Consider the following 27,138-nt stretch of genomic DNA (forward strand, 5'->3'; position numbering starts at 1 on the left):
TACACACATGCATACTAAAATGAATTATTTTTAATATTTGAAAACCAAGTAAACAAGTTTCTTGCTATTTCTCACTGGGTGTGTAAGATTTTGTTTCTGTTTATTTATCAGGAGAAAAGTGAGGCATCATCTAATAGGAGGTTCTCTCTATTTTTCCTGTACACTGTTTCCTCTTGTTTGTTCCCAGATCTGCCAGAGGAGGGCTCTGTGGCAGACAGCCTGGATGGGAGTAAGGCGGAGAGCCCTGCCTGGAGGGGGGAGGGGGGAGAGGAGCTCAGGGTGCTGAGAGAGATGAAGCGGGAGGTGGAGAAGATGAGGAGATGGCTGCGCTCTCTGCGGCAGGAGCTGGAGTCTCAGATTGTGTGCAGGGAGCTGGTAACACTGCTGGACCTCCTGTATCTCTTCCTGCACTGCCTCACCCTGCTGCTGGGCACAGTGCTGCTCTGGCTCCTCTGGAATATAATGCTGTGACCTCTGGCTAGAGACAGAGACAGCCAGGGCAGGGAGTGCAGGGCAGGGCAGTGCAGTGCAGTGCAGGCAGGAAAAGGACAGGGCAGAGGGGGGAATCACTGGGACTCTTTTTAGTCTGCCCACAACCTTCTACAGCCACCTCCAGCCACAGACAAGGGGGATGCAAAACTTGCAATTTGCAATTAACAACATCCTATCTACACTGAGATGCATTGAATAATCGTGGCGTTTGAATAATTGGTGTGCCGTTATTGTATTTGTTAATCCACTTGTTATTCAGTTAATTAATACAGCAGTGCGCCTTTGTGTAAACTAGATTGAACCACCATGATGGCATTAGATTTTACATACAATACCGTTAAAAAAATCAGCAATACTTTTATGAAAACTAAATGATGTATGTGTTCCTGTGTGAAGGAGTTCACACAACAAAGATTTAAGAAGAATTTAACAAGTTTCCTTTATTGATTCCAATAATCAAAAGTCACACTTTTATATTTGAATCATTATCATCAGCCACATAATGAAGCCTCTGGTTATTAGCAGAAATGAAGTGGTAATTAGTCACCTAATCTCTGGGAGAGCATCGACACAACACTGGTGTGTGTTCGTAGAGGATCTTGAATGCTTCTCAAATGCACTCTAAAATCCCTGTCTTGTATATCTTGCCTAAACATGTGTGTAAAGCAAAGCATTGTTTTTGCTATCTTAGTTTCTCCTTCTGTAAGCAGTGTTTCAACCAAGGCCAGTCAAACTGCCACACTGCACTCAGGCGCAAATTTTTAAATGGAAAAAACCGACCACCAAAAGCCACGTAATGTGCGTGTTCAGTACGGCCGCACTTGTCGTCAAAATAACAACCTAGTTTAAAAGACTAATTAGGTGAAGCAGGAGATTCCGCAATCAATCAATTATACCCCTCACCGCAATTAGCGGTGAAGAATTACACACCTCTCACAATAAATAGAGGGTTTGGGTCAGCCCTGCATGTGTAGGCTACACATTCCAAAAGAAAATGAATGGCACACAAAGACCTCAGCCTGGTACTAGCCATGGTGATGAAGTGAAAACTAAAATTTACCAATATGGAATTGGAGAGTTTGGTACAAGCAGTACTCGTAACACATGAAGATGTGTTACAAGCTCGAAATACATCACCAGGACAAATGAATAAAATATGGAATGTGCAGTGGCTTCTTAATAAAAAAAAAATCCACTTCAGAGTTTGGATTCTTGGTTACGTATACATTACGATGCATCATCCAGTTACTGTGGTTCACACATTAGTTCAGCTTCTTATTTCGTATAGAATAATACCAGGCATATAGACTTTTCAAACTTCAGAAGCAATGTGTTTTATTTACTTACATCCATGCAGTCAAACGGGTGGAAAATCCTTCCACAGTAGATCAATATGTTCAGCAATAATAACCCCATACAGCTTCATACGAACAGTCTTCAGTTTAACTAGGTCTTATCTTGTTAATTCCTTATGCAGTTACAACTCTCCTATTTCTTATGTATGTCTGTATTTCTGATTTTATGTATGATTTTAAAGCATATCTGTATGGTCTATATGGTTGCAAAACTGTATTTGCTCTAGCTACAAACTAACTGCATAATCTGTCCCTCTGGCCTTCTTTTACTGTTTTATTTCAAACTCGAATTTAACAATACTGCCTGAACCAATATTGTTAAACACCAGAATGCAATATTTAAAAAACAAACAAACAAACAAACAAAAAAAAACATCTGCAGGTTTTAATAAAAGAACAGTGGAGGATAAGCCCTCATTGTATTATATGAGACCTTTTCTTTATGGGCCTCAGAATATTGTTCCATCTTTTATTAGTACCCTCTACTGTTCTATTAATAATGCCTACACTCTAAGAAGTAAAGGCTCTCGTTAGAGCCACTGTGGAGACCTTTTTAGGTGCTTCTAAGAACCTTTTTTTACATGGATTCTATATTCACTATTGCAGACTTTGATTTTTGTCAAGTAAGCTATGAAACATCTATTGAAAATTGGAGTTTGCAAAACAATACCATATTATAAACTACAATTTACAAACTGACTTGATCAGAAGAGTTAAAAAATGAGTTATTTGCAAAATGTTATTAAATGTTTCTTTGTTCTTGAAAACTATGTCTCCTTGCTGCAGACAACGCTCCCCCATCACCTTGCCTTTTATATAGCCTACTGTCGGACTGCAACAAATTAACACCTGCTTTTCAGAGTTCTTAAAATAATCATGCAAATACGAGGCCTGCAATTACTAACAGCTTTAATAAATTATATGGAATATTTAATAGACCTCATTCGGCAAAATCCCCTCCCAATTTTCGGTTTTGATCAGAAATGTCCCAGAATTACATATGCATATACAGAATTACATATGCATGAAGGGCTAAAGCTCACAGAGACAATGCCACCGCAAATCACGTTTTAATTGTGTGTTTATGCCATTGTGTGTGTTTTATAAATCCCATCCAAGAATTCAGAACCCTCAGCGCCCGTTTTTCGGTCATAAAACAAGGGCAATCCTTTTATAAATTCGGGCCTGGGTTCCTTTTTCACCCTGTGGCAGTGCTGAGCACAGTGGACTCATCATCTCTGTTTAACCCTTCATTAATCTTACAATGGTTAATGAGTTTTTGAGAACAATCTTTGTTTTGTGATTCATAATGAGTTAATACATCATGCCTTCTCTTGCACAATCTGAGCAACCTGATCTGCGCGAGATGACACCTATAATAACTGGATACACCCTGCACACCACAGATTGACTGATACTGCAGCAACTGCTCTTTCTAGAAGCAATTCATTCCACAATGGAGGGTGTAACAGTGTGCCTGTGTATTCTAATGAGGCTGATAGTAAGGTATGACGCAGTTAGAGAGCTTACTGTTTCTTTATTTGTACAGGGCTGACGTGTTACAGACGCTTTTGAATTCTCAAATGCAAATTAACTTCTGCAAGCCAGTTTCAGCATAGCTACTCACACAGAGCAAAACCATAGATATTTAAAATATGCAAAACTCAGATAAAGAACATAAAAGAAAACATGTTCATAGCTGTGGTGCAAAAGCCTGTGAAATAAGATTATAAGAAAATCTGACTATGACTGCAATGCACTGACCACAGTAATATCAATCAATTATTCAATATTTATTTTATATAGCGCCTTTCATAGTGGACCACCATCACAAAACGCTTTAGAAGATGGTGAGGAATAATGTATAATACATTAAATTATGTGAAATACAGGGCATAGCACATTAAATACAAACTGTAAAAAACTATGCAAATACATTAAATAGAGGCATAATACATTAAATACAAGGCTAGGATGTGAATTCTAGACATTGTGGGTGCGTGTGTCATACAGAATAATACAAATAAGATAGAAAGCTAGACAACAGCTAATAATAGATATGAGAATTAAAGAGCATTGAAAGCAAGAGAGAACAAGTTTGTCATGAGAGTTGATTTGAAGTGAGCGACTAAGGGAGCTACATGCACTAAAGCTGGGAGAGAGTTCCAGAGAGTCGGAGCCATGAAGCTAAAAGAGCGCTCTCTGAGTGTGGTGCACTTTTGCTTGGGTATAACAAGCAAGCCAGAGTCAGAGGACCTCAGCTTGAGTGTAGGGACATAGCGGGTTAGCAGTTTGGAGATATATTCTGGACCTGTGTGATAGTAAACCTGATCTTTACATGTAGCCAATGGAGCTGGGCAAGATAGGAGGTAATGTAATCATGTTTTTGTACATCTGGTAAGGATCCTAGAAGCTGCATTTTGAACCAGCTGAAATCGGTTTATGGTGCGTGATGGAAGTCTACCATAGACAGAGTTGCAGTAGTCAAATCGAGAGGAGATGAATACATGACAGAGTATCTCTGCATCTGAGAGAGAAAGGTAGGGACGGACCTTTGAGATGTTTCAGAGGTCGTAGAAGAAGGATTTGACTACAGAGGAGATTTGGGCATCAAAGGAAAGGTTGCTATCCAGAAACATACCAAGGCTTCGTACAGTGAGAGAAGGCAGCAGCAGACAGTTTTCGAGGTTCAAGGCAGCTATATTGAAATTCTTGAGTTGAGTTTTCGATCCTGTTAGAAGAAGTTCAGATTTGTTGGTGTTGAGCTGAAGAAAATTGCCAGACATCCAGGCCTCGATGTCTTGGATGCAAGCTGAGAGCCAGACCATGGCAGAGGGACATCCAGGGTCTAGGTTTAGGTAGAGCTGAGTGTCATCTGCATAGGAGTGAAACATAAGGCTATGTTGACGGATGATGTGATCCAAGAGGAGCATGTAGATGTGGAAGAGAAGAGGCCCAAGAACAGACCCTTGAGGGACATCGCATGTGACCAGGTTTGCATCAGCAGTTAGGTCAAGGAGGACAAGGACAGAGGGAGAAACAGCATCATCATTAAGCAGAAGATCATTTACAATCTGGAGCAGTTCAGAACTGTGATATGGCCGGAAGCCAGGCTCCAGAGATTCAAGCAGACAGTTGTCTGTGAAACGTTTTATCGGCTGGCTGGCTACAGCCCTTTCAAGAGTTTTGGAGAGAAAAGTAAGATTTGATATAGGATGGAAATTAGATAAATAGGCCCAATCAAGGGAGGGTTTTTTGAACAGCGGCGTTACTCAGGCAATCTTGAGGGCAGCAGGAACCAGGCACTGAGTCCAGGGACAGGTTGAGAGTGTGCATAATGAAAGGAGCAAGGTCGGAAGCACAGAGACATACAAGGGGCACATGGCAGTAGTTGATTTCAGATGGAGATATCAGTAATGGAGAGAGGAGAGAGCAGGAGGGACAAATGGCTGGGAGTCAATGTGGTCGAGTATTATACTGGGTTTGTGGCAGGAGAGCATAGAACAGATGGTGTCAGTTTTATTCTGACAGAACTCATGACAGGAGCATGAATGGGAAATGGATTTATCTGCTGGATGCAGGATTTAGTCAACAGTTTTAAAGAGAATATTGGGTTTACCATGTCCCATGGATATGATTTCTGAGAAGTATTTCATCCTGGCAGCAGCGAGTGCATGCCTGCAGCCACTGATGTGATCTGTCCAGATTTCTCTGTGAACCGTTAGTCCAGACAACCTCCACTTGCACTCAGACTTGCGGCTGGTAGACTTAAGCAGTCGAAGTTTGAGGGTATACCATGGACACTTCACTGTTCTGGTTGTAAGCAGGGCAACTGTGTCAATGCTCTGGGTAAGGGTGGTGTTGTAGAGGGTCACCGCGTTGTCGACAGAATATGGAAGAGTACCAGTCAGAGTGGAAGGAAAGACACATTCCAAGAGTATTATTGGATTTAGCAGATTCTTGGGACTGAAGGAAATAACAGTATTAGGTATCAGTAGTAGCTGAAGGTGAAGGAATATTAATATTGCCAGTGATTAAGAAAGGGTCAGAGAGCGAGATATCTGAGACTGAGAGATTGGAGATGTCAAGACACCTAGTGATGAGCACATCCAGGGTGCATCCACAGGTGTGAGTGGGGACGTTGACAGATTGAAAGAGCCCAAGACAGTCCTGAAGAATGACAAATTTGGTCACTAGAGTAGAAGAAGGCAAGTCGACATGGATGGTGAAGTCACCTAGGAGTAGAATTTTGTTAGTTGAAGTGCAAATTCGGGAGAGGAATTCCACGAACTCTGCAATGAAAGCAGAGTTGTTCTTTGGTGGACGATAGATAACAGCAAGGCACATGGGAGAGGGGATCTTGATAGCGAGATACTCAAACAAAGAAAAGGTTGACAAAGACAAAGTTGTGGCAGCAAGCACAGAGTTAATGATAACAACAGTGCACCCATTGAGGCGTGGCTTGTCAAAGAGCGAGCAGCCATCTGGGGTGGATAGATGTAGGACATCTCCCCAAAGGTGTGATCAGAGGCAGATTGTGGGCGTTGTGCAGCCATGTGATTCTTTGTTTTATTTCTGTGCAATGTTCTGGTCCCCCTGCTCGTCTCCTACTAGCAGCTCATCTAAACATTCAATACAATACAATTAGATTTTATATAGTGCCTTTTATGACAAAGACATTACAAAGAGCTTTACAAAAACATTCACACACCACTTTGCCCTGTGTTAATCCCAGGAGCACAAACACACACATGTACACACATGCACGGACACCACTTTGCTCAGTGTTTCTTTGGAGCACATACTGTACCACAAGGCTCAGAGTTTCCTTGTCCTCTCCTCAGTACATTTTTTATTACCTGTACTGCATTACCTCAGTGCTAAGACACAGCCAATGAGCCAGACCTAACACGCTCCATTTCCTCTTCCCTCTTTTACTGCCTGTCGTCATCTCTTCCCTCTTCGCTCACTCTTTCTCTCTATTTGTTTTGACATTGTTGCTATGTTCTTACTTTGTACTGTCTAAATATCGTGGTCGATCCTAGTGGGCTTCTAAAATATATATGAAATATATGTATTTAATTTGCTGCATTATTTAATACTAGGTGCCGTGCAAGATGTTAATGTCAGAAAGCCAGGTATCTGAGAAAGGCTGAAACCCTGTACATTTAAATAGTATGTTTTAGAATACAATTCTTTATTGTATAATTGCAGTTACTGAAATGTAAGTTTGTGTTGAATATGGCAGGGCTGGGGTTGGAATCCCATCCTCAACCAGTGTGGAATGTGGCCATTCCCAAATTGGTTAATTGATTGCCAATTTGGGGATGGCCAACTGTATAAAAGAAGAGCCTAATCCTGTGTTGGGGGTTGGTTAGTTTAAAGAAAGGACTGGGAGCGTCATGTTGTGTTCCATGTGTCTGCTCCATGATAACATGATGATTGATTTGTTTGTTAATTTAAATTGTCTATTTTCTGCCTCCGCATTCGCTATTCCTACCACTAGCCAGCTGTGATGGCAACACTACCTTCCAACGGCCTACAAAAGTATATTTTTTTAAGATTTCAGTTTAAAAACCTAATCTTAATCCCTAGCCAATTCCAGAGTCCCTGCTTAACACAGACAGTGTAGCAACAAAAACGGCAAATTAAGGTGAGTGAGGCCAAAACATTAATACAGACAGCAAATGTGTACAGTCTAGCATGTCAAATCAATTCAGTTAAATCTCAGGATTATTATTATTATTATTATTATTATTATTATTATTATTATTATTATTATTATTATTATTATTATTTCTTAGCCAACACCCTTATCTAGGGCGACTTACAGTTGTTACAAAATATCATATTATAGAATATCACTTACAGAATTACAGTAAAATCAATAGAAAATAAGATCAAATTCAAATAAGAGCAAAATAAAGAATGCAGTAAATAAATGCATTTAAGAGCGAGTTTGAATAGAGCAGTTAAACTTATAGTAAAAAAAAAAAATGCTTATAAGAGTAAATTCCAATAAGAGCATGTAGTAAGTACTATAAATGTATAAGAACGATTAAAAAAAAACATGAATACAGATACCTATAAGAGTAAACTGACGTACAAGATTCAGGAATAGTTATAATTAAGAGTTGTAGAAGAATACTGCAAAGTATGGAGCAGTTCAGTGCAAGTACAAGATGATGCAAGTACTGGTACATTTGGGTGACATAGTCCATTATAGTCGATAGTTGTGAGGTTTATCTATGCTGTCTGAACAGGTGTGTCTTGAGGAGGCAACAGAAGATGGTCAGGGACTGAGCAGTCCTGATATCCGTGGGTAGGTCGTTCCACCACTGACAGCAGAACAGTGGTGTAGCATAGGATAAATGTGGAAGTGAAAAAGGCTTGCAGCAGAGTTTTGGATGAGCTGGAGTGGAAGGATAGCAGAGGCAGGGAGGTTGGCCAGGAGGGAGCAGTTGTCAAGGCGGGACAGTACCAGGGTCTAAACTAAGAGCTCCGTGGAGTAGTCGGTGAGGAAGGGGTGAATTCTGTGTATGTTACTGAGGAAGAAGCGACAGGAGCATGCCAGGGTAGAGGTGCTGAGAGCAGGAGAGGGAGGGGTCAAGGGTGACACTGAGGTTCTTGGTGGATGAGGAGGGAGAGAGGGTAGTGGATTCAAGAAGAATACAGATAGAGATTAACAGTGGGAGAGGAAGAGGATGGGAAGAAAAGGTCTGATTTGTAGAGGTTGAGTTTAAGAGTGCATCAAGGAGGAGAGGGTCGAGAGACAGGTAACGATATGGGAGATGTCAGAGTCAGAGGGGGAAACGAGAAGGATATCTGGGAATCATCAGCATAGAAATGACACAAGAAGCCATGGGAGGAGATGAGGGGAACCAGGGAACGGTTGTAGAGTGACAACAAGAGGGGTCCAAAGGAAGGAGCCTTGGGGGACACCTGTTAAAACAGAACAAGAGGCAGAGGGTGAGCCACACTAAGACACCCGGTATGTGTGATTGGAGAAGAAGGAGCAGAACCAGGCAAGAGCAGTGCTGGAGAGTCTCACGTCAGCAAGGGAGGACAGGAGTGTATCAAAGGCAGCAGAGAGGTCGAGAAGAATTAGGACAGAGAAGAGGGAGGCGGCACAGGCAGAGAGTAGAGAGTTAGTGACAGAGAGAAGAGCAGTTTCAGAAAACCTGATTGGAGAGGTTCGAACAGAGAATGTTTTGACAGGAAAGCGGAGAGCTGGCTATGTACGGCTTGGCTGAGTTATTTAAAAATTTGATAATTTAAATACAGTTTGATATTCATAAAAACGGTTCTAGACTGTGCAGAGGATTTCAGGAACTGTTTTATTTGAACAAGCTGACTGACTGATACAAGCTCAAAACTTCTGCATGGCTTGAAACTCAACAAGCCCTGTACCCAGTCCTAGGTTTTCAGAGCTATTTTTGAAATGATCAGGAGCCAGGAGAATTTTTTACAGCTGCATGATCAACTCTTTTTAGTAAATCTACAGACCCAAGTGACACCTCTTCATGCTGAACAATGAGAGTTGTGCGATCAGTTCAGTGCAGACTCGCCAGGGGCCTGATTGCTGGAATCCCAGGACTGGGTGCAGGGCTAGTGTAAGAGCAACCCTGGCTATTAACATGGACCCATTGTTAATAAATCCCCACCAACACACGCCACACACCACACAGCACACATGCAAATGCACACTTCTTCAGTGACTTCACTTTCCTTAAAGGGAAAGATGCTCACCTCCTGCTTCCCTGTATCACAGGAAAAGAATCTCAATGTTTACAGCGCTCTGCCTGAGCCAAGGGCAGTTTCCGTGACAGGATGAGTGAGAGTTTTGCAGGTGCTGAGAGCTCTTGTAAATGGCACTTTCCTCTTCACCCTCGCTGCTCCTTCTCTAAATATTTTCAGCAGTGTCTCTTCCAGAGAAAAGCTTTGTTAGGAGTTCCCTGGTGGGAACAGAGCCATGCAAAACCAGGAGAAGGAGAGGTGGAGCTACATAATGCATGTTAGGAGTGAATCGGACCAGTTGATCCTATTTAATCGCTGCTGGTACAAAGCAGGGAGTATGGGAGACGCTGAGTAATTCTACCCCTCAACTTCTTGTGATATACATGTGCAGAAAATAGTGTACCCTTGCTTGTAATTAAAATTAAATTACCATTAAAGTCAACAGTAATAATGTACATACTATATTTGGTTTTAATATTGGGTTCTGTTTCGATTATGGAGTCATGATGCTCAAGTTCAGAACTTTCCCTGTATGGGTTTTGGCAGTCTTTCTGCAAGAGGCAGTGTCTCAGGGTCACAGTCATTCTTTGTTTATCTAGGAAACTGTTTTGTGTGTGGAGTTCATGAGAGTATAATACTTTGCAATATAATATAAACAGTAGAACCTCCAGTGAGACTACAGAAAAATAAAATATTGATATGCTCATATTCCCTTTCTGATCCCCAGAAAGGGAATAAGAGCATATAATGCTTTCCAGGACAAGTTTCGTAAGTCACTGAAATTCAGGATGGAGCTGCGGTTTAGTAGTTCAAACAATACTGTCACCGATACGTGTTTTATAACAACTTTAAAATGTCTGAAATAATTTCATATTTCCATTGTTGTTTTGATTTTCAACCCTAATTTCCTTGAGAGCGAGTTTAATCAATAAATGCCAGTTACAGATCTGTCTGCATATTATTTAAATTCCAACATAGAAACCATTCATAGCAATGATATATATTCATAGCAACCGCTCTGACCTCTCAATCTCATTTTCTTTTTTCTTGATATATTATTGTTTACAATTACAAACCAAATACAGTTTTCTGAAACCTCAATTGTTCAAGGGCGTGGCAAAGTGCCCGACCCTGTGTGTATTTGTGTTGTATGTTGTGTGTTAATATTGGTGTATAGACATCGGTACATGGGATGTAAATGGGTCTGTGTAACACGAGTGTTTAAAATGTATATGTGTATTTAGGCTCGAGGATTGCACAGCACTTCATGTGCAAGTAAAAAGTAATAATATGTGAGCACGGGGAATTGCGCTTTATTAATTCACGTGCAGTTGTACCGAGACTCCAATTGAATGATTGATTAGTAATCGAGTCTCGGTACAGCTGCATAAAAGCAACATGTTTTCACTCACTCGGGGTTGTATGTTCAATGAGTGGAGAACAGGATTGGAGATGGAGGTTATAATAATAATTGTAATAATAATAGTAATAGTTAAAATATCTGCTCACCGTGTTTTGTTTAGTGTTAGTCCGTTTTGTTTGTCTGTTTATTTTGGCTACCAGTGCCGTGTCCTGTGTTTTTGTTTGTCTTACAACCATTTATTTTCAGACTGTCTGCATTTATTAAATGCTGAGTGAGACCATTCGCTCAGCTCCACCAAACTCCACCTCTCTCTTTGTTTACTTCCTGGTTCCTGTTTCTGGTCTGATGTCCCCCACTCCAGTCGTCTTTGTGACAAAGGGTTATCAGGTTTTTCCCTCAAAATTATTTTTGTTTCAGCAACAATCTGATTTATCAGATTGCCGAGGATGTGTTTCACATATGGCCACCAACTTGAAACTTAGTTTCGGCTTGGGGCACACCTTTTATCAACACAGAAGGAAAATCTGACCTCCAGAATACAAAGGATTTCCGTCAACTAAAATAAGTAGGAAGATTTATAGTAGGGAACTAATGACATTTATCATTTTATTCTAGACAAAAATGTTGTTTGCATACTCTCCTGGGACATTCATTACTCCAGCCACCTCATTATTTAGGCTGAAACGAACTTATAAACCTGAGAAAAGACTTTATAGGGAGAAACACAGATTAATTTGGTCCTGGATTGCTGGCTGGAAGTGAGAGAAGTGAACGAGGCATGCCTGCCTAGAAGATCCAGTATTTCCCACTGTTTATTTTCTACAGTCCCAGTCTGACATCACCTCAGTTGATTTGAATGCTGTTCAAACCCCATTGAGAGAGCAGTGGTGATGGAAGAGTTCAGCTATGCCAGATCCACTACAATGAACACATGGTTGTCTGTGTATAGTAATTGTATTAGTGTTACTTGCCAAGGGTCATATACAATATGTCTTAACCTTTGGTGTGAAAGTGGATTATGTTACTGCACCACATTAGCAGTGTGCACTGAATTATTCATCCAGACATAACACAAAGAGCTAATATAAGTTTTGCACTTGTGTTTTACAATTAATTTTACTTGATAGGATATTAAGGTAGAAAAATGAATTGGATATTTTGAAGAGCTAGTATCAGGTCCACGTAAGTTATAATGTTAGGTTATTATCATAACCCTGTGTCGCAGATAGCTTGTGACGTCAGACCAGGAAGGATATGGACACAGGATGGTGGGTGAATGGACTGTTGTGCTGGTTTATTATAAATAAACAAAACAGCAGGTTTGAACAAACAAAACAAAACACTTTTGTAAAGCAAAAAGGCATGGTGGCCAAAACGAACAAACAGATACAAAACAAGTACCGTGCTGTTTCCACTCCAGCACACGTAGAAATTGTTATGATTTTAATTATTTTTCTCCTCCTCTCTCCTGTTCTTCCTCCCTGAACACACCAACCTCGTGTCACCCGTGATCACCCTATTTTATATACCTGTGGCTGGAGCCTTAGTTAATCATTTAATCATTTATTCAATTCATGGCTCCAGGCACATGCCCATGTGTTTTTACAGGGAGTATTAACTGCCTCCCCACCCACTATTCCACACAGACATCCCCATGCTCATATACAAATACACACTTTACTCTGCACATGAAGTGATTGTGCAATCACCATGCCTAAATACAAATATACATTTTTAATCACCCTGCTATATAACCTACACTCCGTGCACCACTACATGCATACATATAACAATAACACACCATATATGACACAAAATACGCACAGGGGTGGGGGTACACCGCCACACCCTGGTTCCCTGAAATAGAAATGTAACCATTACCGAATGGGTATATACCTCCTAAAGACCCGAAACCTGAATCAGATATAACAAAGCTCCTTAGCTGAGCCTTTGTGATACTGTCGACAGCATCTGCTGAGAGAGAGCTTGACCATGGGACTTCGCCTCTTAGCACGCAAAAAATTGTTTGGACTGCCTCCAACTTTTTGCCCTGTCAACATAATACACAAATGGAGGCTTCATGAGTGCATTAACCACCACGTTAAGCCTCCACGAGGAACAATATCCTTCATAGTTGGCCAAAGCTGCCAAACTCCTTTAAAAAATGACCAGGTGATGGGGAAGAGTGCTGTGCAGGAATGAAGGATGCAGAGCACTCTGTAGAGCTGCTGAAGAAATGTTTCTCCAGCCTACGCTTAGAGAAATGTGCACAAAACTTGCAGAAGCTGTGGTTCACCAGTGCCTCCTTCGAGTGCTCTGGCCCAAGGCAGGAAGAGCATCTGCTGTGCTTGTCCTCAACAAGCATACTGGATAAAACCCAGGCATTATGCAAATAGCAATGCTGTGTACAGTAACACTGTACATGTTCTGCCTCAGTCTACTTAAAGACAAGACTGGCTTGATACCGGACCGGGATGTAAGCACCGGTCGGGACGGTACAGGGTCAGTACGGTACGGTACAGGTCGGAAACGGTTGGGTACCGGTTCGGTGACTTTAGCATCGGGTCAGTGCGGTCCGATACTAGTCAGAACTGGGACAGTACCGGGTCGGTACAGTATAATACCAGGACGGTATCTGTTCAGTGACTTTAGCACCAGGTCGGTAAGGTACGATACTGGGTCAGAACCGGGATGGTAACATGTCTGTTCGGTGACTTTAGCACTGGGTCAGTACTGGTGTGGTACCAGTGCAGGTTCGGTAAGGGTTCACCGGATCGCAGTTACCATGGATAGCACTGTACAGGGATGCACACCTGTGCAAGCTATTGGCAAAACCACTCAGTCAGAACTCACACGAGACTGAGGGAAGCCTGCTTCTTAGAACAAACTAACAACCCTCGTAATGGTGATGCAACTCTGTCACCAAAATGGCATCAGGATGCTGTGGGAGGGATTCCAGAAGCAGCCTCTTGGTCCTGTATAGCGCCGCTGAGCCCAGCAGCTGCTCTCACTACAGTGTTATTGTGAACGCCTGCTGCAGACTGGCCTCTGCGTAGTCTCTGTGAAAACAGAAAAACAGAATGAGAAAAGAAAAATATATTTTTCTCAACAAAATAGAGTAATAACAATTACTTTAATTATACAAACCAGGCCACAGCGGTATGTAACAAACAACTGTAGTACACAAATATGCGTAATTAGTAAACTAATACAGTGATTATTTCTATATCTCATATAATTTGTGTAAAAACACAATAAATGTGAAAATCTATAGCAGAAAAAGTCATAAGTTCTTATCTGAATAGGCTCTCCTGTCAGGAAAAAGGGCACTGAGACCTTTATACAGTACCTTTGGCTGAACAGCTTTGTTATATCTTATTCAGGTTTTGAGTCTTTAGGAGGTAAATACCTATTCAGTTATGGTTATATTTTGTACATTAAAGGGAACTGTACCTGTAAGATGTATTGGACCTTGTTGTGCTTTTTCCAATCTTCCCAGTATTTTTGTACCTTTTATGCATTATGAACTGCTTCGGGCAACTCTAATCAATCCCAAAGCATGTTCATATGTTTACATTTTTGGCTGCAGTTCTGGAATAAGCATCTTCATTCTTCCCAGTCAGGTAGTGGCAGGTGTACCACGATATAAGTCAGTAGATGCCCCTGTTCTCACAACGCAGTTCCCATGAGCTACTCTAACTTTACAGACAGTAGCTGCTCAGGTTACTGGGCTTCGGTCTACCTGGCATCATGTGCAGCAGTGGCATCTGGGATGAATGAACTCAGTGGTCTATCAGTTTTAGACGCGTTTCATTTTTTTATTTTTATTTTGGACACCATTAAAACGTAATTTTAAAATGTTCATAAAATGCCTACTATGTGCTGGACTTGCCTGCCCTTTACACCACGTTACTTGATCCTCAACTAATGCATTATCCTTGCCCTATTGCACTACTAAAATGCCACTGTACATATAACTTGTTGCAATCCTAACTTCTTGTGTCCTATTTCATATGGTATTTTAGTAGTATTATTTGCACTTACTGTAAACTATACTGTATTTAACTATTCATCTTTCCCTGTAACATCTGTGAGTCGCTTTGGTTAAAGGCCCCTGCCAAATAAATAAATCATAAAAATAGCAAAGCTGCTGTACTGGTGAGTGGAGGTCAGAACCATAGTTCAGAACCATCTCGTCATGCTTGTAAGCACAAGTCAGAACCATTGTTCAGAACCATCTCATTATGCTTGTGAGCTGAGGTCAGAACCATTGTTCAGAATCGTCTCGTTCCCTATTCCTAACCAGCAGTCTGGTTATCCTGAACTTGCATTCTGGCATTTTGCGTGGGGTATTTATTCATTCATTTGTTTTTTATGTTACAGTAACATTTCTGTAATAATAGAAAGAAAGACTTACAAACACATGTCTGTATTATTGAAATAACAACCAACAACCTCTTAATAAATATGATTTTAAAAACTTATCATTACTAGTTGTTTTAGAAAAAAGCTAACCTGAGTGATGCTCTCCTCCACTGCAGAGATGGAAACAAGACTACTATTGCATAGCAGTTACACCCATTCCAGGTTTTAATACAAGCTTCATCATGAAACCAGGAGTGGATGAGAGTCTTTCTTCTATCCCTGCACTGATAAAGGTGTCAGTATTTGAATGAGAGGTTTATGGTGAGCAGGAAAGTCTTAATTCCTCCAATCTTTTGAAAACATGTCTGTGTTGCACTTTGATAGCTGGCATTTTCTTTCTGGGATGTAAACTGAAAATGCACAAAAGATTTGCTTAGGTAGACCAACAAGGGGGTGGGTCTCTCTAAAATGAGAAAATGAGAGAATGAAAAACACAGTATGAAAACGTTATTAGCTATGGTCAAATTGTATGAGAAAAAAATGCATGTACAACACTAAGAAGGCTAAACTACAATACTGCATCTTTAAGGAAAAGTTGTTAGCACCTATGTGCTTCTGCCAACAAGTAACAAAATGCAGTCTACAAGTAATCTGATTTATTGTCAATATTACATTTGTAAAAAGTAATACTTTAATGTAAAGTATTAGGCTTCACCAACCTTGAACACTGGACCACATTCTACAATGTGGACTATTTATATCCAAGAATGATGGAGACGAATATAATATTAGTGGGTTTACACTGTATAGGAAAGACAGGCAGGACAGAAGAGGTAGAGGGGTAGCACTATACAAGAAAAATAGTCTTGCAGCCCAGGTGTTAAATCTAGAAAATTCAAAGGGCATAATATTAGGAACAAGCTATATACTGCCAAATTTAGATACTGAACAAAATAATCTGTTATACAATGACATTAGAAATGTGTGGTGCAAAGGAGATGCCATACTAATGGGGGATTTTAACTTCAATGGGAAAACCTAGTGGGGAGCACAAGAGCTGAAATTGAAATGGCAGAAATGACAAATGACTGCTTCCTAATGCAATCTGTCAATGTATCGGCTAGAGGGGAGGCATGCCTTGATTTAGTCTTTTCAGATAAAGAAGACAGAATAACTACAACAGAGGTCAGAGAACCACTAGCAAACTCAGATCACAAGATGGTCTAATTTGAAGTAACAACTAATTTTAAAAACTATGAAGGAATAAAACAGAGACTAACAGAAGTAGATTGGAGTAAAATAGAGAAAACATCCACAGAGAAAAGGATGGCTATTTTTCAAAAATGTAGTACTAGAGATGCAAAACAATTATATCCCAAAAGCAGACAAATCAAAATCTAAAACAAAATTACCAAAATGGTTTAATAGATCAATTAAAAAAATATTCAGAGAAAAAAGTCATTTTACAGAGTGTTTAAAAGGGACCAAGAACAGAGTACAGAGAATGAGTACTTAGAACTGCAAATGCAAGTCAAAAAGGAAGTTAGGAAGGCCAAGAGAGAGAAAGAAATGAACATTGCAAAGGGGGCTAAAACCAATTCCAAAAGTGTTTCCACTATTATAACAGCAAGAGAACATTCAAGGAGGAAGTAAAATGTATAAGAGATTCAAATGGCAAAATAGATGAAGAGAAAAAAATAGCAAATATATTATAATGTTAGTTTTCACACATTTTTACAAGAGGAGGTTACAGACAACATGCCCCACATGCCAACATGTTCCTATCCAGTTTTAAACAACTTTAGTGTAACAGAGGCAGACGTGTTAAAAGAACTAGGAGCTCTTAAAATAAACAAATCCCCTGGGCCAGACGAGATCCTCCCAATAGTACTCAAAGAAATGAAAGAACTTATTTACAAATCACTGACCAAGATCATGCAACAGTCTCTTGACACAAGGGTTGTACCAACAGACTGGAAAATTGCAAACATCTACTCTCAATCAATCATCATCAAATCATCAGACCAATAAGCCTGACTTCTATTATATGCAAACATACGGAAACTATAATAAGATCCAAAATGGAAAATTAACTATATGGTAACCGTATCCAGGGAGGCAGTCAGCATGGTTTTAGGAAAGGGAGATTGTGTCTAACTAACATGCTTGATTTTTTTTGATAATGTAACATCGACAATGGAAAATTGCAAAGCATATGACATGGTTTATTTAAATTTCCAGGAAGCTTTTGACAAAGTCCCGAATTAAAAGATTAATTCTCAAACTGAATGCAGTATAGATTCAAGGAAATGCATGCACATGGATTAGGGAGTGGTTAACATGTATAAAACAGAAAGTACTGATTAGAGGAGAAACCTGAAAATGGAGCAAGGTAACCAGTGGCGTACCACAGGGATCAGTATTAGGTCCTCTGCTATTCCTAATCTACATTAATGACTTAGATTCTGTTATAGTAAGCAAACTTGTTAAATTTGCAGATGACACAAAAATAGGAAGAGTGGCAAACACCATTGCAGCAGCAAAGGTCATTCAAAATGTTCTAGACAGCATTCAGAGGGCAGTGTTGTCCAGTGGTTAAAGTCCAGGGCTTGTATCCAGAAAGTCACCAGTTAAAATTTCACCTCTGACACTGACTGACTCATTGTGTGACCCTGAGCAAGTCATTTAACCTCCTTGTGCTCCATCCTGCGGATGAGATGTTAAATCAGTGTCCTATTGTAAGTATGTTGCATGTAACTTACAGTTCACAGCCTACCTCTGTAAAGCGCTTTGTGATAGTGGTCCACTATGAAAGGCGCCATATAATAATAATGATATATTATATTAAGAACTGGGCAGACACATGGCAAATTACATTTAATACAGGAACGTGTAAGGTACTGCTCACAGGCAATAAAAATGGCCATTATAAATACCATATTTTGGGAGATACTGAAATTGAAGAAGGAATCTATGAAGAAGATCTAGGAGCTTATGATGACATCAAGACAACACGGGGAAGTTATAAAAAAATATATGTAGTGAAAAGTGTTGAATTTAATTCAAGGGAAGTAATGTTAAAACATTACAATCATCTAGAATATTGTGTTCAGTTCTGGTTATCTCGCTACAAAAAGGATATTGATGCTCCAGAAAGAATGCAAAGAAGAGCAACCAGAATTATTCTGGGTTTAAAAGGCATGTCATATGCAGACAGGCTAAAAGAATTGAATCTATTCAGTCTTGAACAACGAAGACTACATGGCGATCGGATTCAAGCATTCAAAATTGACAATGTCAACCCAAGGGACTTTCTCGACCTGAAAAAAGAAACAAGGACCAGGGGTCACAAATGGAGATTAGACAAAGGGGCATTCAGAACAGAAAATAGGAGACACTTTTTGATACAGAGAATTTTGGGAGTCTGTAAACAACTCCGCAGTAATGTTGTTGAAGGTGACACCCTGGGATCCTTCAAGAAGCTAATGAGGTTCTGGGATCAATAAGCTGCTGATAACCAAACGAGCAAGATGGGTCGAATGGCCTCCTCTTGCTTGTAAACTTTCTTATGTTCTTCTTATGTTCTTATGTAATAGGTTAATCAAAAAGTAATCCTATTACAAAATAACTGGTAACTGTAATGCATCACTTGACCAACCCTGGTGCTAAGTATGCTTCTGTTACAGTGCTAACAAGCTCTAGTCAAACTATACTTACCTTTCTGGACTTTTTGAATGATGTATGAAAGTTGTTTTTTTTGTTGCATCTAATTACAGCCATGTGGGTGTAAGTGTCTTTGTATTACCATTTACTAGAGAAAATCCCAGGTGCTGTGCCTGCAGGTAACTCCTGGACCCATCTGCAAGAGAGTCCGAAACACATCTGGAAGGAGTTATCCAGCAATATCCAGTGAGCTCTAGTTTACAAACACAAGAATCTGAACTATTGGCCATCCGCCTCCTTACCTAACTCTCTCATATCAAAACAAAAAGTTGGTCCAGCTCGAGACATCCGCACAGGGGAACCACGTCAGCCCCTTTTCCTTCACAGCTTGTTAAAAAACAAAAAAGGTGAGACAATTATTGTTGTCATGCCTTTCTGACCAGGAAATGATGTTCCAGTCCAGATGGGGAGTCCTGGGTCATAAACACAGCCTTTTATAAATCGCAGAAAGAGAAGCGGGCAGCAGGGCAGAAGAGCTGGGTTTGAGACGCACATAGAAACAGAGACACAGTAAGCTTTCCGACTCGCTGCTTGTGAAGAGATCCCCCGGCATGGAGTCCACATCAACCCACACAGCTTTCCTGCTCCTAGCAGCCCTGCTGGGCACTTGTTTTCTGGGAGTCCAGACCAAGTGCTACTTCCAGTCTCGAGGTAAGAGGCCTGCGAAAGGAGTGTTACTGTGAACATGGGGGTTCTGGGAGAGCATTAGTGTGGCTAGAGTAGACACGATGGAGATCTAGAGAAAACAACTCGGAACGTTCATCCACCAATCAGGAAGCTCCAGCTGTGGAGACGATCTCACATTCTGATATAAAAGCCTAGGTTTAAAAAAAATAAATAAACAAAATGGAGGTATTTTTAAAGATTTAAATGCTGTTTAAAACAGCAATAAATGCCTTGTTTGACTGGTTTCTAATCACAATACAAAGTCTGATTAGATAGTAGACAACCTTGTCTGTACAGTAAGTAATGTAATCTGTTTACTAGAATGGCGGCCATCCAATCAGAATCCGTGCTGCATTACTTAATTAGTGTGTTGTGAAGGAGGGATGCAAACAGTAATTCTATAGTGCCTTAACCCTAACCCTTCCTATACCAAGTACTGTACATATTTTACTGTACGTTGAGTAACAGCAATAGTGGGGTGAAGGAGAGATGCTTACACTCTGGCTAACAGAGTCACAGTGTGGAGGTTGGGAGACTGCCAGTATAGGTGCTATTTGATGCGTTGTGATGGGTAAAATGCTGAAATGCTGTAAAATGCTGAAGCTATAGCACTACTGGAATTCCAGTGCTGTTATTGAGTGCAATGTCAGTGCTCCCACTCTGCCTCCCTATGGAGGATAAGAAGGGGGAGGGGAGGAGGTGTTGGTAATCTCTAATATGAGGTGTCCCACACCCTGCATCTCCGTGTTGAAGTAAAATCATATTCAGAAACATTATTGCAGAATGGAATTTGTATTGTGTGAGAGTGTGCGAGTGGGAGTGTCATTTTAAAACGTACCACTAATAAATCATGAGAACTGGTTTGCTGAATGATCCCTGCAGCAGCATAGCTGCCTTCTCACGATGAAGAAGCAATATTACTATATTAAACTATATCAAACACACACCGCAGAGCGTTTCATGTCTGCAGCACAAGCTGGTTTTCAAGATGCTGAGGCTGGTGGAGGATATTGACCAGCAGGAAATTCAAAGACATCCCCTGCAGGAAGGGAATTCCAAGCATTGCTTTGGTTTGGGGATTAAACTGAGCATGCAAAGAGCTGCACTGAGAATCCATTCAAAATGAGTAACTTTCTTATTGTCTGACCTGGGGTAGGGGACAGCGCATGCATTTTCACCTTTTTTTTTTGGTGAAAGAATAATAAAGCTCTGTAATGTTAAATAAGTAGCAACAAACAATGTAGGCACACTTCTGATACAAAATAAAATAACTTGCCTTATTTGTTACACGCATTGTAAGATTAGCAGTTTTATTTTATACTGTGCATTTACCACAATGTGTTGACCCTGGTTTGCCATGTTTAATAATCTACTTTACCATACCTTGCTATTCTTCACAATGCTTTATCATGATTTCACTGTGATTTTACTCTAGGAATGACAGGACAGTTCAGTTAACAAGTTACTCTCTTGTAGTTTTGACCATTGCAAACTGTGAGCTGTGGCAGAGGGTGCTGTTACCAGTTCTTTACTGTTGTGCTGCCCCCAAGTGTACAGACAAACAGTGGCATCTGCTGCAGAGTGAACAGTATCAGACTGTCAGAAGACACTCCTTGTATGCTGCATTCCTATTATTACCCGAGTGGAGAAGACCTTAAGTCAAAGCGTTTGTCATTGAATTTATTACGTTTATTTTATTGTTTCTAGAAGAACCAATAGCTAACCACAGAACTACCAGCAATGGACACATAATGGATTAGGAACAAATACTGTGCTGCCCTGATACAGCTAATTCAGGGCTTAGGTCACCTCTAAGGGTCAATATACTCTGCAAAGAGGCAGGGTTTTCCCGCATAAGCTGTTTTTACATTGTCAGATTTGTTACTTTGCAATGGAATTTTATAATTTCACATTTTATATTTTCAATACAGACTGAAATCATTTAGTCTCAGACTCAGAGTTTCAAACTCTTTCAGTTTCCATTGGATGGAAGGAAGTTGTTACTTTCAATAGAAGCTGGCAGGTTTTGGACACACAAATCCAACTTTATGTGTCACCGAAGAGGCTGAGAAAGGAGTACAATATCTTTTGCATTTGCTTTATTTTATGCATGTTACAGAGGGTATTAGATATATATATATATATATATATATATATATATATATATATATATATATATATATATATATATATATATATATATATATATACATACACACATACATACATACATACATACATACATACAGTGCCTATAGAAGGTCTACACCACCTTGAACTTTTTTCACATTTTGTTGTGTCAGTGCCTCAGTTTCATGCATTTAAATGAGGGTTTTTTTTCCACTTATCTACACACCATACTCCACACACTTAAGGGGAAAAACGTTTTTATTGAGAAAAAGATTATATATTAAAAATACAAAACTGAAAGATGATAATTGGATAAGTGACCACCCCCCCGCGTTAATACTTGGTGGAAGCACGTTTAGCAGTAATTACAGCTGCGAGTCTGTTGGGATAGGTCTCTACCAAATTTGCACACCTAGATTTGACAATATTTGACCATTATTCTTTACAAAACTGTTCAAGCTCTGTCAGGTTCCCTGGGGAGCGTTGATGGACAGCAATCTTCAAGTCATGCCACAAATTTTCGATGGGATTTAGGTCAGGGCTCTGACTGGACCACAGAAGGACATTTACTTTTTTGTTCTTTAGCCATTCCAGTGTAGCTTTGGCTGTGTGCTTTGGGTCGTTGTCATTCTGAAAGGTGAACTGTCTCAGTTTCAACCCTCTTGCAGAGGGCAGTAGGTTTTCCTCAAGGACTTTTTTGTAGTTTGCTCCATTCATTTTCCCTTCTATCCTGACAAGTGCCACAGTCCAGACCAAAAAACTCATTGCCACATGGCTACAGAATCTCCAGAGTATTTTTCCAGATTTGTGGAGTGCTTCGGATATGGTTGTCACATACACACTTTGATCAGTCTTGGCCATAAAAGTCTTGCTCTTGCAAAGTTGCCATTGGCCTCTTGGTAGCCTTGCTGATCAGTCTCCTTCTTGCTCGGTCATCTAGTTTGGAGGGACAGCCTGATATAGGCTGGGTCTTGGTGGTGCCATACACCTTCCACTTCTTATTAATCATCTTGACTGTGTTCCAAGAGATATTCAGGGCCTTAGATATTTTTTATACCCATCCCCTGATCTGTTCATTTCAACAACTTTGTCCTGGAGTTCTTTTGAAAGCTCCTGGTGCTCTAGACCTGAATTTAGGATTGCTAATACAAGGGGGGTGGACTCTTATCCAACCAAGCTTTTTCAGTTTTTATTTTTAATTAATATATATATATCTATATATATATATATATATATATATATATATATATATATATATATATATATATATATATATACCTATAACCTTCAAAAGATTATGCTGATTCGATATTCATGAACACATACCACACAGCTCTGACTGTACTGGCTCAGTCTGGAGAATAGAAGGCTCTGTCATTTTATATGTTTAGCTTATAAGGTGTACACTGGAAATGCTCCAAGCTAGCTTACATCTGTTAGAGACATGTAACTCTACCCGTGCACTAAGATCAAATAATGCCCCTGGTTTTAAAATTCTTGAATTTAGATCTAATATGGACTAACATGCTTTTATATTCAAGCATCTCATCTTTCAAACAAAAAAACAGCCTCTTCACAACATCTTGTTCTATTTTTTATGCTTTTATTTTGCATTACTGTTTTTATGATTGTTTAAGTGTTTTTGTCCTGTTTTACTGATTTGTCTGCTTGTGCCATTGATTTTGAAAATGTTATTTCTTACCACCTTCTCCTGCCTAGACCCTCTAGAAATGAGATTTATGGCTCAAGGGTTCTATCCTGGTTAAATGAATATATTTAGTAAATGTGCTGCCTTTTAGTTTAACACCTGTGTTTAGGTGTATTTATCAATGTAATTGGCTGCACTCACACACTGTTTCTCTCTAGCGCTGTGTGAGCATAACGGTGTGCAATACGAAATCAGCGAGTCGTGGATGGACAGCAACTGCCTGCTCTGTACCTGCCTGCACCCTGTGGGAGTTGGCTGTTGTGAGATGTGAGTTCTGATTACACCAGTTCCCTGAACAGCAATAGTCTTGTTTACACTCATCCTTTCACTCTGTTCTAAGCACTGGGCAAAACATAAGCTGAGGGAACACAAAGCCACTTTTTCAGGAACAATGGCTTGAAACCTGGTTCCAGGAGACCCTGAGACCTAATTTGAGGCAACTTTGGTGTATCAAAACCCAAGTCTCTCCTGGCGTGCCATGCAGTGGCTTGAAACCTACTCCTCAAACAAGTTCTAAGCCACAAAATGGCTTTGTGTTCACTCAGCTTTACATCCCACTTCCTCTACACTGAGCTCCAGCACACTGTAGCCATGGTGCCTGGGGTTGACGTCAAAGATCAATAGACCAATTAATCGATCAGTGTATTAATTAATATATCAATGAATTCCTTTAAACAGGTAGAAATGACACCATGTGTTGGTGTCCAGGAAGGTAATTGGGCAAATAACAGAGTATTACAAACTGAAAAATGAGCATCTGCACAAAACAAGTGAGAGATTCTCAAAACAAAATTAAAAGTAGCCTGTCCTCTAATGAGGAGAACGGACCTTAATAGGTTAACATGGGATGAAGCAGAGATCCTTTAACATAAGAAATGTAGGTCACGTCCCCTTTGGCACCTATTAGCTTCAACTACACTTAGAATTTCGATGAGTGTGTAGATCTCACTCAGGTGGTCAATGACAAAGCATCAAAACGTCTGAACTATAACAGGTTCTTTATGTCAACATTGGGGTTTCATCTGTTTTTTATTTTAATTTTATTGTATGCCTTATAATATGTTTCTAAGAGTTCATCTCTGTGTCTTTTCTGTAGCACTCAGCACCCCATCGACTTCCCTGACTGGTGCGAGGCGCTGTACGACCCACAGAGCTGCCAGATCACTGTGGTTCAGAAGGCGAACCCGCGACTGCCCTGCGTGAGCAGCACAGAGTTTGGGGGCAGCACCACCACTGCTGCCACCGTCCAGGAGGGGCCCTTTCACTTCAGGGGCCGCAAGAGGGGCTAGTGAGATGGGCTTGTCATCCCTCCCTCCCTTTTCTTCCCTACCCAACTCAAACTAAACGCAAACTGCAGCACACACACCACATATAGACTTTGCCTTACACGTTTGGGTGGAAATCAGGGACACCAGCACTAGGGATGTTAAGACTCTTAATTAATTTCCTAAATGTCTACTTCAGGATTGAATATGTTTAAATGTTTGAACTTCAAAAACGTTAGGGAATTTTAATAACCAATCAAAAAACTGTGGTTTCGATTATTATTAATGACGCATTGCTACTGTATGTTAATCTGCACAAAATTCACTTGGACTTGGAAAAGAAAATTAATAATGAATAAATATTGAATAAATAACTTCAAGCTTCAAAAGCCCTGGTGTGTAAATCGACACCTATATTTGACAAATATATCTTTGAGAACGGTTTACCGTACAGGGACAGTTCTAAATGGTTCACACTTGGAAGAACAATAAGAATTTAAACTATTAAACATCCCTAACCAGTAATAAGGAGGTCAAATCACTATGTCCCTGTTAAGTCATACTATAACTCCAGTTTAGCTGGGCTTATCTAGAGTAGTAACAGTGCAGTTTATATTTGGACTGCCAAGAACATTTTTCTCATAATCTCCAACCCACAGCTGCATTTCTATTAATGTTTTGAGATTCCCAGGTCACACTGGAATAAAACCACATATAGCGTTATTGCACATTCTCTTTTCATTATATACAGTATCTATATAAGGATATCATTATTATTATTATAATATTGTACAGTACTGGATTATCCTGGCATAATAACCTTTGTAGCGTTATCTTGCAAGTGGAATAATAAAAGTAACTGTTGCTCACTTGTCGTTGCTGTTTTTTATTTCTTCATGCTGAAAATTAGATCACAATCCTGTTTGAGAACATGTTACATTTCATAGCATCAGGGGTGGAAACAAAAGTCCCATTGCATAGCATTTTATCCATTCCTGGTTTTACTCAGAGTTTACTCCTGTCAGTCCTGGTGGGACCTCATGGTCCCATCTTCTCTCAGCTCTGTATGCATAGACACGGGTTTGTAACATTTTTGGTTATGTCCAGGAATCAGATTCCCCTATACTTGCGGTTAGGAGAAAAAATAGAAAATGTAGCAGACAGCACATCTGTAGCTGAGTTAAGAGTTGTAAGCAGCATTCCATTATGGTTATGCTGTTTGTCTTGTAGAAGAACTACTGGACCATTTAATGAAAATGTAGAATCTGTTACGTTTAATTAAGCCATCCATATTAAGCTACTGATCTCAAGTCTTTTTGACAATTACATTTCTGTGTACTAGCTTAAACAAAAGACCCTATCACCCCTTTACATTAGTCCAATATTGATGACTTAAGTGCAGTATTAGGAAGAGTCACAATGGAAAGTAATTCAGAGCAATAAACAACTTTCCTTGAGATTATGAAGAGTCTGACTCTTGTAGTGCAGTGGTGGTTTAGAGAGACATGAAAAAGCTCCAGGGTTTTAGAGAAACAAAAGCCCTCGACAAGCCCTCCCTAAAACCACTGAGTGAACAGGAGTGGAATGGAACTGCATGTAAAATAGAGAAAGAAATCACTGATGCCGGCAGAATGAAAAGAAGATGGACAAACACAATGCAGTCGATTTACAGCTGAGCGCTGCCTCAGCACACAATCGGTACTCAATCAACAATGGAAACAGTCATGTTTGCAACAGCTTAGAGCAAACAAAATTAAATGACTGCTGTTGAAACACTGGATTTGACTGAACAGGAAAGTGCAAGACTACAAAAAGACCTGCAAACACAAATGTACTTAACCTAGTGTAATACCCAATGTAAGTTATTTGTTGCCACTGTGAGAAGCTTATTTTACAGAGTACTACTAATTACCTTTTTGATTAATGATGTGTTGGGATTGATTACAAGGAAACTGGAACTGGAAATGGCAATTGATTTTAAAAATGAACTGGAAATGGAACTGAAAAACAGAATTTGACCCCAATACTGCCAGATACCGTGTTTCAAATGAAAATACACGTTTGCTATATATTTCCTTTTAATAAACACAGCAGAGAAGACGGCGGTGTCGATGTGCCACCACCAGGTGTAGCAGTGTGTGCCGTTCACAAATAAAGAAAAGACAAAAACAACAGTCAAAACAAAAGTGAGACAGAGGGAAAGGAAATAAAAAAAAAAAAAAAAAAAACATGTTCATATATCTATTCACACTCAAGACAGCCTGTGTTTTAAAACCTTTGTAAAATGAGACAGAAACTGGACATCAACTAAGCTGGGCATTAATATGAAGGCGC

General features: G+C 39.9%; 1 protein-coding gene across 1 annotated transcript; it reads left to right on the plus strand.

Annotated features, from left to right (window-relative positions):
* Positions 1–19,499: 19,499 nt before the first annotated feature.
* msmp1 (microseminoprotein, prostate associated 1) lies at positions 19,500–25,606 on the plus strand. Its single transcript, XM_041271958.1, has 3 exons — positions 19,500–19,686; positions 23,698–23,806; positions 24,636–25,606. Exons 1-3 carry the CDS (start codon positions 19,587–19,589, stop codon positions 24,826–24,828), a joined length of 402 nt encoding a protein of 133 aa, XP_041127892.1. The 5' UTR covers positions 19,500–19,586; the 3' UTR covers positions 24,829–25,606.
* The last annotated feature ends 1,532 nt before the right edge of the window (positions 25,607–27,138 follow it).

The sequence above is a fragment of the Polyodon spathula genome, chromosome 2 (genome assembly GCF_017654505.1).
Source record: "Polyodon spathula isolate WHYD16114869_AA chromosome 2, ASM1765450v1, whole genome shotgun sequence".
Lineage (NCBI taxonomy): Eukaryota > Metazoa > Chordata > Actinopteri > Acipenseriformes > Polyodontidae > Polyodon > Polyodon spathula.

Excerpts from the sequence above, each read along its gene's own strand:
- msmp1 (XM_041271958.1), top strand. The coding sequence starts at position 19,587 with ATGGAGTCCACATCAACCCACACAGCTTTCCTGCTCCTAGCAGCCCTG. Across the intron at positions 19,687-23,697 it reads GTGCTACTTCCAGTCTCGAG|CGCTGTGTGAGCATAACGGT; the intron begins GTAAGAGGCCTG and ends GTTTCTCTCTAG. Across the intron at positions 23,807-24,635 it reads GGAGTTGGCTGTTGTGAGAT|CACTCAGCACCCCATCGACT; the intron begins GTGAGTTCTGAT and ends TCTTTTCTGTAG.